An 18,716-nucleotide genomic window follows, 5' to 3' on the forward strand; every position below is an offset into this window, starting at 1 on the left:
TGTTTATGGAAAGAATTTCATTTCGATGATAACATTCAGTAATCAGACTAATGAGTAAAGTACTATTTTCATTTTGCTAAAGGATGGTAGACAGTTTCTACCTCTTGTTATTCAGGAAGTTGCAAAGATCAGCACTGTGTTAGGATCTGAACTGTAACTCTCATCGAGAGGATGGCACTAGGAAGAGTTGGGGCAATTTTCTGGATTTTCTTTCCACAATACCATGTCCAACCAAGGGTTGGGGATACATATTTATAGCTGGCCTGGCAGCCAACCAGCCAAGCATCAAGGCATATGCTAGTCTAAGATGCCTTTGATGCTGTCCTATCTAGTCTAAGATGCCTATGACTGTCTTACCCTAAAAGTAGTCAACAAAGTGGTGCTGCAGCAAGCATATGCTGCAGCCCCACTGTCCTCCAGTCAAAAACAGCTGCAGTCCCACAAGGACCAGCAGCACAAGACCAAGTACAGCAGCTGGTCCTTGAAGACCAGCAGGACTAGTACAGCAGCTGGTCCTTGAAGACCAGCAGGACCAGTACAGCAGCTGGTCCTTGAAGACCAGCAGCAAGACTTATCCAGCATTCTTCCCCTAAGTCTTGTGCGTCGTCTTGTGGGAAAGTTGGACCATCCCGGTCCTGGAACAGAGCTCAAGGAACTTGATCCTCCCAAGGGGCTTGGTGATTAGATCCGCAAGCTGATCCTTGGTGTTGATAGAGCTCGCCTTGATGCTTGCTTCCTCCAAACAGCCTCGGATGAAGTGATACCTCACCCGGATGTGCTTGCTCCGCTCATGAAAAACGGGGTTCTTTGCCAGGGCCAGAGCGAACTTGCTGTCCACCCTAAGCTCCACCGCTCTAGTGTCTCTGCCAAGGAGATCACCGAGCAGTCGGGCAAGCCAAAGCGCCTGAGTCGAAGCAATGGAGGCCGCTATGTACTTGGCCTCGCAGCTGGACAGCGCCACCACCTGCTGCTTGACCGACTGCCAGCTAATGAGGCACTTGCTGAGGAAGAAGAGAATCCCGCTCGTGCTCTTGCTAGTGTCGATGTCGCCGGCGTGGTCGCTGTCGCTGTACCCGACGAAGTGTGCCGCCCCGGGACACCTCGGGTAGAAGAGATCATGGTCGAGGGTCCCCGCAACATAGCGGACGATCCTCTTCACGGCCTACTGGTGCTCCATCGTCGGTCGCTGCATGAACCGACTGACGTAGCCGACGGAGAATGCCAAGTCCGGTCGTGTGTGGGCGAGGTAGTGAAGGCTCCGCACAAGATGCCAGTACTGCGTAGGATCTACCTCCTCCGTCGTGCTGTCGCGGCTCAGCTTCAGCCTCTCCTCCATCGGAGTGAGAGCTGGGTTGCAGTTGGTGAGCCCGGCTAGCTCCACGACGCGCTTGGCGTAGGCGGTCTGTCGAAGCGTGATCCCGGAATCATCCTGGTGCACCTCGATCCCCAGGTAGAAGGAGAGAGGCCCTAGATCACTCATCTGGGAGGTGGCCTTCATTTCTTCCTTGAACGCCGCCACCTCCGCATCCTTGGTGCCTATGATCACCAAGTCGTCGACGTAGACACCTACCAGCAAGGCATTTTCTCCAGTGCCCCGCCAGTAGATGGCCGCCTTGTGCGGGCTTTGCTCGAAGCCCATCCCTTTGAGCGTGGAATCCAACTTGGCATTCCACGCCCTCGATGCCTGCCGCAGGCCATAGAGGGCCTTGCGCAAGCGTAGCACCTTGCCTTCCTTGTTGGGGATCGCAAAACCCGGCAGCTGGTGCACGTAGACCTCCTCCTTCAAGTCGTCGTTAAGAAACGCCGACTTGACGTCCATATGATGAACGCGCCAGCCTTCCTGGGTGGCCATCGCAAGGAGGAGTCGCACGGACTCCATCCGTGCCACGGGGGCGAAAGCATCGTCGAAGTCGATCCCCTCTTGCTGCACGAACCCACGTGCTACCAAGCGAGCTTTCTGCTTGACGATGGCACCGGCTTCATCCCTCTTCAGCTTGAACACCCACTTAATCGCACGGTGGCCACGAGGGAGGTCAGCAAGCTCCCAGGTGCGGTTCTTCTCAACCACGTCCATCTCCGACTGCATCGCGGCGTGCCATGCCGCGTGTCTCTCGGCCTCCGCGAAAGATCGAGGCTCGCCATCATCGCACACAAGGTGCAACTGTGCCTCCAGGTTGTGAGGCACCAGTCCTGGCACCGGCTGGTCGCCGAGGAGATCTTCCATCGTACGGTACCGCAACTGCTCGCCGTCGTGGTACACGTCGATGCGCTCCTCGTCGTGAGAGAGCGGAGTAGCGAACTCCACCGGGCTGTGCTTGACATGAGCTGGTGTCGGAGTAAACGTGCCCGGAGGGATGGCCGTCAGTGCTGGAATACGTGGCGTCGCCGGCTGTGGTGGTGCCGGCGAGAATCTCGTCGCAGCCAAAGTCGCGGCTGGAGAGCGTGGCGCTGCCGGAGTAGCAGGCATCGGAGTCGGTGGAGGTTCAGGGATTGGGGTAGGCACACTCGGCGAAGAAGAGCTGCCTACTCCCCCAGCTTCCTCAAAGTGGATGTACTCGACACTGAAGTTGTCGTACGTCGGAGTCAAGCTGTCGTCCACCGCCTTGTCCCACGCCCATCCTCACCCTTCGTCGAACACAACATCGCGCGCTGTGCGCACACGCTGTGTCTCCGGGTCGAGAATGCGGTAGGCCTTCAAACCCTCCGCGTAGCCGATGAACACTCCTGGAGTGCTCCTGTTGTCAAGCTTGCCGATGTGGCCAAGCTCCTTGGCAAACGCGAGGCAACTGAAGACCCGCAGGTGGGACACCGCCGGCTTGGACCCATGCCAAGCCTCGTATGGCGTCCTGCCGTCGAGCACCTTGGTGGGTGAGCGGTTGAGGATATAGACAGCCGTCACCACCGTCTCTCCCCAGAGAACAGCCGGCATCCCTATCTGCTTGAGGAGGGCCTGAGTCATCCCGACAACCATCTGGTTGTGCTGCTCGACGATGCCATTCTGCTGCGGGCTGTACGGCACGGAGTAGTGGCGCTGAATGCCCTCATCAGCGTAGTACGACGCGAACTCAGCCGCCATGAATTCGCCGCCGTTGTCAGTGCGCAGCACGCGCAGCTTGCGGCCGCACTCCGCCTCCGCAGCAGCCTGCGTGCGCCTGATGGCGTTCGCAGCCTCCCCCTTGCTGCCAAGGACCATCACCCACATGTAGCGGGAGAGGTCGTCGACGAGCAGCAAGAAGTAGCGTCGTCCTCCGGGTGTGGCCGGTGTCACCGGGCCACACAAGTCCCCGTGCATAAGCTCGAGCCACTCCTTGGCTTGGAAGCTCGCGTGCTGGGGAAAGGGGAGCCGCCTCTGCTTTGTCAACACACAGACATCGCAGAACTGCTCCACGTGATCGAGACATGGTAGGCCTCGCACCATCTCCTTGGCATTGAGCCGCTTCAGGGCCTCGAAGTGAAGGTGCCCGAAGCGCTCGTGCCACTGCCACGCCTTGTCATCCTAATGAGTAGCGAGGCAGCAGGGTTGTGCCACCTGCACATTAAGGATGTAGAGTCGATTTGCGCCTCTGGTTACCTTGGCAAGAAGGCGACGACGACGGTCCCAAATCTTCATGACTCCGTCGTCGATCACCACGCATGAACCGTTCTCTTCCAGCTGTCCCAAGCTGATGATAGAGTTTCTCGGCGTGGGGATGTAGTACACTCCGGTGAGTAGCCTGTGCTCTCCAGACTCGACGGTGAAGATGACGGAGCCGACGCCCTTGATCTCTACGCCGGAGGCATCCCCAAACTTGACGGTGCCTCAGACGCTAGAGTCAAGCTCGGTGAAGAACTCCCGCCGACCAGTCATGTGCTGGGTAGCGCCGGTGTCGAGGCACCACCCCTCAGTCTTATCGTTGCTGGAGCCATCGCTGAGGAAGGCGTGTGCCCTCGGCTCGTCAAGGTGGAGGAGAACCGCTGCGGCCGATGCCGCTGGAGTTAGCTCGATGCTTGCATGTGCCAGGAGCAGAGCCGGCTCCTCCTCCTCCGCTAGTGCGACGTGAGCCTGGCCGCGTCTTGGCTATTGATAGTCCTTGGCCTAATGGCCAAGCTTGCCACAGTTGCGGCACGCGTCGTCTCGTGGCGGCGTGTGCTCGCCAGCGGCACCACCCGAGGCACCTCCTCGCACGCCGCCAGCACCACCCTAAGCGCGTCCTCGCGTGCCGCCCTCGGCGCCTCCTCGTGCCTTGGGCGCCTTGCGTGGCTTGCCGCGCCTGCAGCTGCCTGTCGAGAAAGAAGGCTCCCCCTTCGTCCTATCACCTTGGCGGGCCTCCCACTGCTCTTGAGTGCAATGGAGCTTCTCGCCAATGATGACAGGCCTTGAGGGAGGCTGTGACTCGTCGCTGTCGACGACCTTGAGGCGGCCTATCGCCTCCTCAATCGACATCCTGGAGAGGTCTAGCAGAGACTCGATCGAGCGAGCGATCTGCTTGTACTTCTCAGGTACGCAGCGGAGGAGCTTCTTGACAGCTCTCTATCCGTAGGTGTCGTCGCCGTACTGCACCATCTTCTACAACAGAGTGTTGAGATGAAGAGCAAAGCCATCAACGTCCTCACCTGGCTTGAAGGCCAGGTTCTCCCATTCCTTGCGAAGTGCCTGCAGTGTAGACTTGCGGGCGCGGTCGCTGCCGATGCGTGCCGCAGTGATAGCGTCCTAAGCCTCTTTGGCAGTCCGCTTCTGGGAAAGCAAGAACTGCATCTCGAGCGAGACTGCAGCGATGAGGGCATCCAGCGCCCGTCGATCCTCATCGTAGTCGACGTCACCGTACCGGACTGCCTCCCACATGTGCCGCACCTATAGCCTCACTCTCATCACCGCGACCCACTCGACGTAGTTGGTCTTGGTGAGGGTAGGCCACCCACCACGGGGCCGACTTCCCTGACAACAGCCTGGGCCCCGTGGCGACCATGACGGCGGTCCGGGACGGGAGAGCTGCGCTCCCTGTAAGGGCCGCGCTCTCCGTCGACCCGGCCGCCGCGCCGCCGATCGAACTCCATCTCAGCCTCCAGCTGGGCAGCCCTCTCCCGCAATCGCTGGGCCTCCAGTGCGAGATCGATGTGTGGGTCGCCCTGGGGGTCGCGGCCACCATGTCCGCCAGGAACACGGTCGTCGCACGCGCCCCCGCCGGGAGCGCCGCCGGCGCGTGCACGCCCATCTAGGCTGCCGCCGCCGCGCCCGCGTGGGTGCACGACTGCCCACTGCACCGCCCGTTCCTGCGTCGCCTCCCTTGCTAGCACGAGCTCTACGTCGGTATCGCCATCGGCAGAGGTAGCGCTGCTGATGCTACCACCACGTAGAGTCTCGAGCTCCGCTGCCGCCGCACGTGCGACATCTGCCGCCGCCGCCGCTTCCGCTTCCGCCCTCGCTGCAGCCAGCTCCGCTGCCACCAGCCTCGACGCCCTTGCCGCCACCACAGCGGTCTCTGCCGCCACTCGGGTACGCTCCTCTGCCGCAGCGAGCTCGGCCTCCTACCGACGCCGCGCGCTCGAGGCGACTGAGTGCTGAGACTGTCCTACGGACATGGCACGCCACCGGGGGGCTACGTGGGGAAGAGGCTACTTCCGAAGGAGCTGCTGCTCGTCTGCGTAGGAGGAGAGGAGTGAACAGGGACAACCGGTGTTTCTGCTACCGGCTGGGGACGAAGGGTGGCTGGGGAGGGATGTGAGCAGGAGATGTTCAAGTTACAGGATAGTACGGCTCTGATACCAGTTGTTAGGATCTGAACTGTAACTCTCATCGAGAGGATGGCACTAGGAAGAGTTGGGGCAATTTTCTGAGTTTTCTTTCCACAATACCATGTCCAACCAAGTGTTGAGGATACATATTTATAGCTGGCCTAGCAGCCAACCAGCCAAGCATCAAGGCATATACTAGTCTAAGATGCCTTTGATATTGTACTTTGATGCTGTCCTATCTAGTCTAAGATGTCTAGGACTGTCCTACCCTAAAAGTAGTCAACAAAGTGGTGCTGCAGCAAGCATATGCTGCAGCCCCATTGTCCTCCAGTCAAAAACAGCTGCACTCCCACAAGGACCAGCAGCACAAGACCAAGTACAGCAGCTGATCCTTGAAGACCAGCAGGACCAGTACAACAGCTGATCCTTGAAGACCAGCAGCAAGACTTATCCACCGCACTAAGCTGATTGACATTGGAGGTAACCAGATCTGGCTTGTTCAGTTGACGGAGTATCTCACTTAAGAGCTCCCCTGGATCCCCATGCGTCCCATAAACCCATGCCCTTTCCTCAAACTGCTTGCCAATCTCGCTGTTGTACAACTCCCGGGCAAGGATGGTCTTCCCCAATCCAGAGAACCCAACTATGGAGATCACCCTCAGCTGCTTAGGTTGACCCTCCGCTTCCGCCAACTGCTCCAGAAGCTCCTCCAGGGGAGCATCGATGCCAACCAGATCACCAGGAAGGACATGCTGATCCCAGGATGATTGTGCCAGCTGGATGAGGATGAATGGGACACTGAATACCTCTGCTGCCGCTGGAGTGCTTCCTCCAGTCTGTACCTAAGGTGCTGCATCTCTTCGCCTAACTAGGAACGTGATTTTCTCTTTCTCCCAGATTTCATATATTTAGAGTACCATGGTTGCTGATCCCAAGACGCATCATACATGATGTGGTCTATACAATCCTCCATTTCATGAGCTACATGACGCAATTCTTCAACCGATAAACGCAGTATGTGATCATCCTGCCCCAAGAGCTGCCCGTCAATGGCACTAGTGATCATGGGAAGCTCTCTCATCAGGAAAGTCACATCTCCTTCAAAGCCCTTGTACAGCTTGTATTTCTCCTCCACCAGCGAGAACAATCTCGACACGAGGTTGTCTACAAATGCACTCAACAGGCCAGGGTCCTCCATCGATCACAATGGTTGTTAGCTAGGCACTGACGGTTCCTACTTCCTAGTGAGGAGATAAAGTGCTCCCTGTCTTGCAATGTAACAATGGGGTGGATAAAACAGACATGGAGCACATGGACCTTAAGGAGCATCTTGTAGCAGGGGAGGAGACCACATCTGGCTTTTCCTCTGACAGTAAATTGCAGTTGTTAGCAGCACTTTTTACATTAAATATATCATAAGTATGAAGCCATATTAAATTAGTATTAAGTCCAGCACAGAAATGCAATGGTTATATGTAGTCAATACTTCCAATGATTTTATTACAGTGCCGATGCTTATGTAGAAACACTGATATTCACACTGTAACCCCTGAAAATAAAAATTGTACAGTGACAAGGATGGATCATTGCAGAAAAGCTATAGGGATCAAAACTACTATACTTTTCTAAAGATGCAGTAGTAAGGTGGAATAGTGCAGTGTGGAAGGGGGAGGAGAGCAGGATTTGTGGAGCTTAGTTGCAACTGTAAACTCCTAACTGCGATTCAGTGATTGCTTCAAAGCATGATGTAAATTTCTTCAAGCCAACGTCAAATATTGAAGAACTGGGGTTGTATTACAAGATATTTAAAATAAATCTATGGTGAACTAATCAAGTGAAAAAAATTTCTTCAATTTCTTGTGGAAAAAAATCAGCGCATTATTATTTCCTCGGAAAGATGCAAACCTACAGAAAATGACAGAGATTTCTTGGCAAATAAAAACTCTGATGACCAAATAATAAGCTTGAAGATCTGGATGTAGATGAACAGCACCGGGCACACCGCACACAGGCATAAGACTTTAGAAGAGAGTAGTACACCTTACTACCTCAGAGCTTTTCCAGAATTAGACTGGGAGTGTTTGGATCCATGGACTAATTTTTAGTTCAGGTCACATCGGATATTTGGATACCAATTAAAAAGACTAAACGTGATCTAATTATAAAACTAATTGCATAAGCCGTTGGTAATTCGCGAGATGTATCTATTAAGCCTAATTAATCCATAATTAGCACATATTTACTGTAACATCGCATGGTCAAATCATGAACTAATTAAACTTAACAGATTAATCTTGCGAATTAATCTTCATTTATGCAATTAGTTTTGTAAATAATCTATATTTAATACTAATTCTAATTAGTATCGTATTCGACGTGATACAGGGACTAAAGTATTGTTCGATGTGACACAGGGACTAAACAGTTTGTGCGGCCGGCTGCTGCTCGAGCTCGCTGGTGGGGGAAGACTTTGACCCGGACTTGGGAGAGATGCACTCATTTGTTTTCTTTTCTTAATTTTTTAACGAAAGACAACAATACCCCTGTCTTCTTTCTCTTTCCTATTTGTAGTCTGAACACAAGAAAACAAAGCGAAGTGTTTGGCATAAATTTTGTACGCGCATCAGACTTCAGCAATACCTGTCAAAGCTCGCTGGCACCAACCGCCTCCCTCGCCTCTGTCGTCACAATTTTTTGTCAAAGCTTGCTGGCACCAACGAGCCCCGGACCAGCGCTGGTGTCTGATTGCCTCCAGGCAGTTAAATACATTCAGAGTCCATTCCTGGAGGCTTCATGGAAGCTTCGTCCTTGGATTTCTCAATGCCAGCAACACGGTCTTGATGTGGATTTGCAGGTTACAAAAATTTCGAGGGTTCAAAACCAGGCAGCCCATCTTCTTGCTGTCAAAAAGCTAGGACTTCATCTTCTTATACACAGCTCAATCCTGTTTGTACAAAACCAAGACATGATCCTGCTTGTGCTGCTCTCTCAGCACTTCTTTCTGTACAATTGGGTCACCTGACCCTCACCCATGTACACTGCTTTTAGCTCTTGAATGAAGTTCTTTTTCAAAAAAAAAAAAAAAAAAAACGAGCCCTCTTTACCAGCCACAACTCCTCTACGGGCTCCACTATCTCCTCGGCCACCACCAGATCCATCAACAGCATCTGACGGCCATAGTGGCTCGAATTTATCATGCCAAGCATAACTCGCCCAATTCATGCCAAAGAGGCTGGCACACCAAGTGGAAACCTCATTACTGGAAAAAATAAAAGAAATTGAGGTGTGACCGTGGGAGGGGTTTTCTGGTCTTTTAGCAAGCTATCATTTTCATTATCTCTTCTACATTTATTTTAATTGGGCAACATAAAACAATGCCTCACGTCCAGGGGCGGATCCAGGGCCCGGGCTGCCCGGGCTGCAGCCCGGGGCGAGACCATGGAGTCCCTTTAACCTATGTGTTGTTTAGCCTAACAAAATGAGGTTTAGGAGACAAAATTAGACTATTTTAGGTGTGATTCAACAGCTCAGCCCGGGGCGCAACCCCGTTCTGAATCCGCCCCTGCTCACGTCGGTAGGGAATGGCCAAGGTTTGATTTCTTTCTTTTGTGGGTCTACCAGTCTCAGCCTTGCTTCTGTCTTTTTGTTACGTACATAATTATAATATTTTGTTTGGTAGCCATTATTGGAGTTTGGCCTAGTCACGAGATGGCATAGTCCAAATAATCAGACAGAACTTTGTCAACCCCAGAACTCTATAAGCAGAGCCACTTTTGTTTCTAATTCCCTAGTTTTGCATCTGTGGTGCCAATCCAAGGCTACATGATACGGAACGAAGAATAGATTAATAATAAAAAACAAGGAATGGAATAAAGTGGCAAGGAGCATCAAGGAACGGCTGGTTCACTGCATTATTGAGTTGCATCTCACTGCAGCCCTCCTCACACTGGTACGGTGAGCTCCGGCTGCAGCTGCAAGACGACTAGCAGGTGCGTACTTGCTTCTCTGAATTCCCGCTTAATTGAAAGACAAGGCTGAACTCTGAATTCCTTTCTCTGGGTATACATATGATCCTCCACAACTGCTTCAGTTTATTTCTTTTTTGTGAACGTCCTGTGAGGCTGTGAGATCTATCAAATCGGTTTGGCAACTTTCATCGCAGAGAGATCTGCTTCTACTGCCATGGCATCCCCAACATCCAGTATGGTTTCATCACAAAACTCTACTACTTTTGCATCTATTGGTAATTGGTTTCGTGTTTCTTTCTAATTTCGTTCTTTCTTTTTTTTTCAAAAGATTGATTTGATAGGAAGTGGTAGGAAACGAATTGAAGAGAAGGTTTTCTTGGTAGTACCTGTACAAGGCTGCTAGTCTTGATGTAGAAGAATAACGCCATGAAGGGTTGGACAGATGACCATCCAAGGAAGCTACAATACTCACTAGTTAAAGAGATTACAAATAATTTTGCAGATGAACTTGGACGCGGTACATTTGGACGTGTGTTTAAGGTACCCCTATTAAATTAAAAATCTCCTTTGTAATGTTCGTTGTAAAACATACGATGTTTTTAAATTTATTTACATTCATAATCTCTGACCTCCTTCTATCTCTTACAGTGATTGTGGGTAAACCTTTAAACTAAATATCTCTTCTTGCCAAGCTAACATTTGAACCAGGGTCATGGTATAATTAAAAGTGTAGTTTATAATCCAAAGCTCTATTTGTTGCATAGGTGTCCTTTGAGCCATGGGAATGTCTCCAGAAAAACATATGTGGAAAATATATCAAAGATGGTTTCTGTTTCTAGACCTTATCATTAGCAGTTTTAAATAAAAGAACAATTTGCAATGAGCTCATATCACAGAAAGTATTACAAAATATATCGCAAATGGTTTTTATGTCTAAACCTTGCCACAGATACTTAGTTTTGAAAGCAAAACAGTCATTGGTGGCCTTGAGACTATCTGTAGTAGTGAATGTTGGATGATATTGTTGTTTATTGTCTTAACATCGGTTATATGAGGATGTGTGCAAAAGGAACCGAGCTAATCGTATTCATTTTCATTTATAATTCTCTGTTACTATATATCAGCATAGAAAAAACAAAATTATTATGTGTAATTAAAGAAGGTGTTTAATAGGGGCTGCTTGATGATGGAGAAGAGGTTGCTGTGAAGCTGCTTCGTTATTTCACGCCTGAGATCAGTGACCAGCAGTTCCAAAATGAATTTGGAAACCTTAAGAAGCTCAAGCATCCTAATATTGTACAATTGTTGGGGTTCTGCGATGAACCTGAGGAAGAAATTATTGAGCACAAAGGAAAATTAATACTTTGCTATAGGATACGCAGGGCACTATGTCTTGAGTATGTGCCCAATGGAAGCCTTCGCAAGTTTCTTTCAGGTAAGGTGCTCATGTGTTATTGCGTAATATTATTTCGGACATGTGAATAAAAATATTCTTTGCATTATGTATATTGAGAATATTATGTTTGTTCTTGTAGGTGGATGTCTTAGCAAGAATTGGCCCATACGCTACAAAATAATTAAGGGAATCTGCGAGGGTCTACAGTACCTTCACAAGATTCCCATTTTCCATCTTGACTTAAAACCTGATAATATACTGCTAGATGAGAAGATGTTGCCAAAAATCGCCGATTTCGGTTTATCTAGGCTCATTGGTGAAGGGAACACCAAAAGGACAATGACGCCTCTAGGGACAGTGTAAGATTATTGTCTCATGTGAACTTTTGATCTGCTAAATTGTAGTTATTCCTTAGTCTCACTTTGCTATGTCATTTATGTTCTGCTGCAGTGGATACTTGCCTCCAGAGTTCATTGACAATCAAATAATCTCCAGGGAATATGACATATATAGTTTAGGTGTTATAATTATGCAGATAATCACTGGTGTTACAAGCTTCTCTGATTTTGCTGACATGGAGCCCCAAGAATTTATTGAACATGTAAGAATAATTTAATTAATCTTAATTTATAAGCCTCTTAGATACTAGAACATGTAAGAATAATTTAAATAATCTTAAGCGGGTTACGTATAATGGATCGATTGTTATTGCATTGAGCCTCTCGGCTGGTACATATTAAGTACAAGATTTGTGGGGCAAGACTCCTCCAGATACATATGGCAGTCTACAACACGTATATCTACAACTACCAAATATACTCTAACACTTCGTTTTGGAGATTCTTATTGTATATAAAGTTGGCAGCACGCCATGTTGATAGTCCTGTTGGAACAATATCCATGAATTTATCACCATTTAATAGCAGATGCATGCAAGTAGAGTGTCACTCCATCAGCTTTCAACCACTTTAGATTCAAGGGAGATCTTTCTGTAAATCACACTGTGGACTCTACATGTTGTGGTTATTATTTCACTCATCACATTTGGTCAGAACTCTAAAGTTCATTATAGTGCACGAGCCCATATAAACGTGACAGGTCATAACGATTTACTGTTACAATCAATTCCTATATTCAAAACAAAACAACATGTATTTGCAATAGGGCGGAGTACTAAATTCCATAATATTAACCGCCCTTGTACTTGTTTTACTCTGTGTTTTAACTTCAAAGGTACATGACAACTGGAAAAGAAGTCTAGAAGAGATCCCAGAGTATGCGTCACTTGAAGCGGATTGCAAACAAGTGAAAAGATGTATGGAAATTGCAATAAACTGCAAGAAGAAGAAGCGTCATGAAAGGCCTACAATGGAGGATATTATCAGCAAATTAGATGAGATGGAAACTGTTAAAATTGACACGCAGTTGTCAATTAAAAAGGTACAACCTATCATTCATCTTATATATGTAAAAAATATAAAACCCATAGTTTATTTGTCCCTAAATATTACCAGTGGTCGAAAATATATACTTGGCTCTTTATACGTCCACATGGCAACTTTCACTATGTTTTTAAATATTTAAGTTGTAAACAGGGAAAATAAATTGCTTGATTTGTGTCGGAAATATGCATATATCGGATATAAAAGTGAGCAAAATACTCATATGACTCTCAGTATATTAATGTCTCTGTTTCTTGCCACTGTTAATTTTGTGTATGCTGTAATTCTAACTAGAGGTGTGTGCGCGCGTTAGAACTGCAGTTTAATTTCCCAACCAAACAGCACCTTAGTTTTCTGATATAAAATAAGTCTACAACAGATCCCAGAGTATGCCATCATGTGAATTCATACCGACACAAGTCGATGAGATATCAGCCACGGCCCTTGCAATCGTAGAATACAAGACGAAAACAGTAAGGTTCTGTTGGGATACAGTATGAGTATGTTAAAGTTTAACGAGGTGTTAAAGTTTAACACATGTGGGATGTTTGGATGGTCTGTTAAATTTTAACACCAAAGGTTGGAATTGACACCATTGCCCCTCAATTACTCCTCCTTTCTCTTCTCTTCTTTGCCCCTCCTCAACTTCTTCCTTTACCGCCGAATCCCCCGGCCCCGCGGCTCCCGCACGGCCAAGCGCTGCCGATGCCGCACGGCCAGATCCCGGTGGAGCTCCTCAATGGCCGCCGCACCGCCGCTCCTCCGCCGTGGTGGCCCCCCGCGTGTGGCGCGTCGACCCAATGTTCGCCGCGGTGGGCAACCGCGTCGTCGCGCTTGGCGGCGCGTGCCGCCTCCCGCTGGCCGAGGGTGAGGACGAAGTGGTAGTGGAGGTCCACGAGGGCGGTGGGTGGACGGCCTGCGACCCCATGCCCGACGCGCTCAGGGACTCGGCGTCCGCGACGTGGCTCTCAGCGGCGGCCACAGACCAGCAGGTGTATCTGGTGGAGAGGGCCACCGGATGGGCATGGCCGGGTGGAGGTGGCGGGGCCTGGCGGAGGAGCTGAATCAGGGGCCGCCAGATCGGAGAGGGACCTGAGCATGGCGGCCTTGACTGCCATGCTAGAGAAGGAGGCCTCGCGCATGACGCGCGCCATGGACGGGTCGTCGAGGATGGCGAGCACGAGGTGAGGCATGCCGACGCGGAGGAGCTGAATCGGGGGCCGTCGGATCGGAGAGGAACCTGAGCATGGCGGCCTTGACTGTTGTGCTGGAGAAGGAGGCCTCGCACATGACGCGTGTCACGGACGGGTCGTCGAGGATGGCGAGCACGAGGTGAGGCACGCCGACGCGGAGGCGGCGGGGCCAGGCGGAGGAGTCGGGGCCGGCGGAGGAGATGCGGATGGGGATGGTGCCGGGAGGGGAGAAAGGGCTAGCGGGGATGGGAGGACTTGTGGGCGGTGATGGCGGCCGGGAAGGATGGACGGCTGGGGGAGCTGGCGGCAGGAGGGGAGGATGCAATGCGGGAGTAGCTGGCGGCAGGACAGACGCGATGGGGCGACCAGGGAATTGGGGGCAGCGGAGGAGATAGAGAGGGGCAACCAAGGAATTGAGGGTATTAAAACTCACTAGGGGATCACTTTTAACAGTTTAACATCCTCTTTATAAAATTGGGAGTGTTAAAGTTTAACAAACTCTTTTAACACATCTGTTTGGATGGGCATATGTTAAAAAAGTGTTAAAAGTGGAGCATTAAACTTTAACACCCCTATCCAAACAGGGCTTAAGTTAAGCAGCCATGCACAGCCTGTGCAGATATAAACGAGAGGCCGACGTCTCTGGAATTAGCCACCGTCTCCTATGCGAAGGAATGAACCACGACGAAACATGATTAGATCAGTAGACGTCCGTCTGTGCAAAATCACTAACAATGTGCCAAAATTAAATTAATTAGCTTTAGGATCCGTGCTATTTTTTTTAAAGGAGCGCCGGAGCAAAATCCACAATGTAATTTTTACTATATTTCGTAGGATGAGCAAACACCATTTTCCTAAGATTTGCCAATTGTTTTTATTGACAGGGTTACTTTGAAGAATCCAGATTCTTATCTAGTGGCATCCTGGGCAGGCCATATCAATGTTAGTAATGTTACATTTTTTTAGATCCCTTCATTTACTAAATATTTAATTTATTTTTATTGAAGTTTGATATTGATATAATGTAGCATGCTGTGTGTTGGTGTAATTGTGTTGTTCAGTACAATCGGCTGGAGCGGTAATCCTTGCTGTCACGAAGATTGGTTCCATTTTAGGAGATGAAACCTCCAAGGTTGTTATAAATAAGCTGTCTGAAAAAGTTCAAGCTCTGAAGGAACTGCCACGGAAAGTCGATCAAATAAGGATGAAATTGACATCAATGAGTGATACTATACAAGAGATCGGCACAGACTACCTCACAGATGAGCCTGTCAATAATTGGATCGGGGAGGTCCGGAAGGTGGCTTACCGTGTTGAAGATGTAGTAGACAAATACTCATACCATGTTTTTCAACTGATGCAAGAAGGGTTCCTGAAGAAGTACTTCATCAAGGGCACCCATTATGCCATTGTTTTCAGCGCAATTACAGATGAGATAGCTGATATAGAAGAGGAGATTAACCAAGTTATTCTGATGAAGGATCAGTGGTTGCAGCATTCCCAGCTTGTTCCTGACAAACTTGCCGTGATTGAAAGGCAGCGGTCCCAAGATGGTTTCCAAGATTTTGTCAAAGATGAAGAACTAGTAGGAATTGTAAAAAATAGAAAATTGCTGTCTGGATGGCTGTACTCGGATGAGCTGGATAGCACCGTGATAACAGTTTCGGGTATGGGTGGGTTGGGAAAATCTACCCTGGTAACAAATCTTTATGAACGAGAAAAGGTCAACTTCCCTGTGCATGCTTGGATTGTTGTGTCACAGATCTGCCCGGCAGACGCTCTGTTGAGAAAGCTACTCTGGAAGATTGAGGACATGGTACCACCAGTACCATCAGAAATTGACAAAATGGATGTACACGACTTGAAGGCAGAAATAAAGAAAAAACTCCAAAATAGAAAATGTTTGATTGTATTAGATGATGTCTGGGAGCAAGAGGTATACTTCAAAATACATGATGCTTTCCAGAATCACCAAGCAAGTCGTATTATCATTACTACACGAAAGGATCATGTTGGAGCCATCGCTTCATTGGACCACCACCTTGAGCTAGAACCATTGGATGGCCCTGATGCATTTGACCTTTTCTGCAGAAGGGCTTTTCACAACAAGAAGGACCACAAATGCCCCAAGGAGTTTGAGAAAATTGCTAAATCTATAGTGGATAGGTGTCATGGCCTGCCGCTGGCAATTGTTACTATAGGCAGCTTTTTGTCATCAAGACCACGAATAAACATTTGGAATCAAACATATAATCAGCTAAGGAGTGAGTTGTCAGCAAATGATCATGTCAGAGCAATATTAAACCTAAGCTATCATGCTCTATCTGGAGACCTCAGAAATTGCTTTTTGTACTGCAGCTTGTTCCCTGAAGACTACCCCATGTCACGAGAAAGCCTCGTGCGGCTGTGGGTTGCAGAAGGCTTTGTTCTGAGCAGAGAAAAGAATACACCAGAGGAGGTGGCTGAGGTAAATCTCATGGAACTGATTCACCGCAATATGCTTGAAGTTGTGGACTATGATGAGCTCGGAAGGGTTAGCACTTGCAAGATGCATGGTCTTATGCGGGATCTGGCACTCTCCGTTGCCAAAGAAGAAAAGTTTGGTTCTGCAAATGATTATGAAGCAATAATACAGGTGGACCCACATGTTCGCCGATTGTCATTATGTAGGTGGAAAGTTAATATTTCACTTAAGGTTAAATTTCCACGTCTTAGAAGCCTTGTGGCTCATGGAATGATTTCGTCCACCCCTTATTTGTTATCCTCAATTTTGTGTGAATCAAAGCACTTGACTGTTCTAGAGCTGCAAGATTCTAATATCACCGAGGTGCCCACATTTATAGGGAATCTCTTTAATCTGCGGTACATTGGGTTAAGGCGCACCAATGTCAAGTCACTCCCAGAGTCCATTGAGAAGCTCTCCAATCTCCACACTCTGGACATCAAGCAAACCCAAATAGAGAAACTACCACGAGGTATTGTTAATGTTAAGAAGTTGAGGCACCTTTTGGCTGACAGGTTAGTTGACGAAAAGCAGTCAGATTTCAGATATTTTATCGGAGTCGAATCACCTAAAGGGCTGTCGAACCTGGAAGAACTGCAGACTCTAGAGACAGTGCAAGTGAGCAAAGACTTGTTTGTGCAGCTGAAGAAACTGATGCAGCTCAGAAGCATATGGATAGACAATGTAAGTGTTTCTGATTGTGCAAACCTTTTTGCGACCCTATCGACGATGCCACTTCTTTCCAGCCTGCTTATCTCTGCAAGAGATCTGAACGAGACACTCTGCCTCCAAGCCCTTGATCCGATTTCCACAAAGCTCCACAGGTTAATTGTAAGGGGCCAGTGGACTTCTGGGACACTGAGGTATCCGATATTTCGCAATCATGGGGAACATCTCAAATATTTAGCGTTAAGCTGGTGTCAGCTTGGAGAAGATCCACTGGGTGTGCTCGCTCCACACGTGCCAAATCTCACCTATTTAAGTCTTAACAGGGTGAATAGTGCAAGCACTTTGGTTCTTTCTGCTGGGTGCTTTCCTCACCTGAAGAAGCTCGTCTTGAAGCGAATGCCGGATGTCAAGCAGATGGAAATCGAAGATGGTGCTCTTCCACGTATTGAAGGTCTTTACATTGTGTCCCTAGCACAGCTGGATAAGGTTCCTCAAGGCATCGAGTTGCTTCTTTCTCTGAAGAGGCTTTGGCTGCTGTACCTGCACGATGAGTTTAAAACTCTGTGGCAAACCAGTGGGATGCACCAGAAGATGCAGCATGTTCCAGAGATTCGTATCTAGGAAACCTAGATGGTAAATTCTCCATTGGCATGCTTGTATGACGTGTCTGCTCAGAACTGTATTTGTTGGGCACTTTATCCCTTTTTATTCCAATAAGCCATGAATTCTTCCTTTTGATTTTTTTTATTGTACATTGAAACACCCATGCATGTGCTGTGTGTTGGTTCAGTTGCTTTAGGAATACTACTTTTGTTCAAGAACACTTCCCTTTTGTATTTAACTTTTATATTTCCCATGATATTTCCTGAGCTTTCTGTGACCTTTAGCACATTCTTTACGTCTTTTTAGAGACCATGTAGATGAGCTTCCGCAATAGAATCAAAGTTGTGATAGCATGTTTATTACTTGCATTCTAAGGAAATAGTGCCATGAATAAATGAGATGTGCTAACTTCAAATGGCCAAGTTAAGAGAATTGTTTGAGTTCATGTTATAAAGTAAATGATCTCGTAGAAGAATAAAACATTTGGGCACTAAAACACATACTTTATAAAAAAATAAGTTCCTTTTGGTAGATTTATTCATCAATAAAGACATTATGTAAATCACAATCAATTAAGACTTTGCAAAAACAGTTGGAAGACCTTTCTACGTGTTGTCTTCCTTTTTGTTTTTCTTATAAAAGATGATGGTTTGTTAGGGGAACTCTCGTAATAATATTTACATGACGCCAAATATCTAAGCCGTTTGATTGGGCGTTTCGGGTGCAATCAGATGAGATCCCACATTGTAAGGGACTACATTGGTCCTCTTCTGATCAAGACGCCGTCGATCGCTCCGATCCGCTGTGGCCCCTCCCTTTGTCCCGATGATGGCTCCGCCGCCGCCGGCCGGAAACTCTGGCGTTGTACGTCCTGGTGGTGCGGAGCCGATGCGATCGACTGCAGGGATCTGGAACGGCAAGCGGCCAAGCATACCTCATCGCGCCGCCGCCGCTGCCCGCTGGAGTCGATGAAACCCATGGTTGAAGAGCGGGAAGGCGAGGTCCTACTACTCGACCGGCCGACCCCTCCCACCACTGAACTTTGGTTTGGATCAGAACTCAGGTGATCGCCCACTTCCATCTCCCTCTGTGTATTCCTTTTGCGTTTTTTCCAATCAAACGCTATTATTGAACTGAAACCATCTCCCAAACGAACTGAACAAATCTCCTAAGAAATCCGTTGACGTACCAGCAAACAACAGTGCATTTGCATTCCATTACCCGTCATTA

The 18,716-nt window shown here is 48.5% G+C and overlaps 1 protein-coding gene across 2 annotated transcripts; it reads left to right on the forward strand.

Annotated features, from left to right (window-relative positions):
* The first annotated feature begins 9,432 nt into the window (after positions 1–9,432).
* LOC101767283 (disease resistance protein RPM1) lies at positions 9,433–17,752 on the forward strand. Of its 2 annotated transcripts, none has more exons than XM_004978986.3 (9): positions 9,433–9,701; positions 9,803–9,913; positions 10,009–10,220; positions 10,854–11,115; positions 11,216–11,435; positions 11,527–11,677; positions 12,310–12,516; positions 14,596–14,653; positions 14,773–17,752. In XM_004978986.3, exons 3-9 carry the CDS (start codon positions 10,107–10,109, stop codon positions 17,502–17,504), a joined length of 3,744 nt encoding a protein of 1,247 aa, XP_004979043.1. In that variant the 5' UTR covers positions 9,433–9,701; positions 9,803–9,913; positions 10,009–10,106; the 3' UTR covers positions 17,505–17,752. The 2 variants fall into 2 exon arrangements, with proteins under 2 accessions (XP_004979043.1, XP_004979044.1); XM_004978987.3 differs by having other exon boundaries at positions 9,833–9,913.
* Positions 17,753–18,716: the final 964 nt, after the last annotated feature.

This window comes from Setaria italica, chromosome VIII (genome assembly GCF_000263155.2).
Source record: "Setaria italica strain Yugu1 chromosome VIII, Setaria_italica_v2.0, whole genome shotgun sequence".
Taxonomy (NCBI): Eukaryota; Viridiplantae; Streptophyta; class Magnoliopsida; order Poales; family Poaceae; genus Setaria; species Setaria italica.

Bases quoted from the DNA above. Each gene is read 5' to 3' on its own strand.
- LOC101767283 (XM_004978986.3), top strand. From the start codon at position 10,107: ATGAAGGGTTGGACAGATGACCATCCAAGGAAGCTACAATACTCACTA. The intron at 11,436-11,526 runs GTAAGATTATTG...GTTCTGCTGCAG, and splicing joins ATGACGCCTCTAGGGACAGT to TGGATACTTGCCTCCAGAGT. The intron at 11,678-12,309 runs GTAAGAATAATT...TTAACTTCAAAG, and splicing joins CCCAAGAATTTATTGAACAT to GTACATGACAACTGGAAAAG.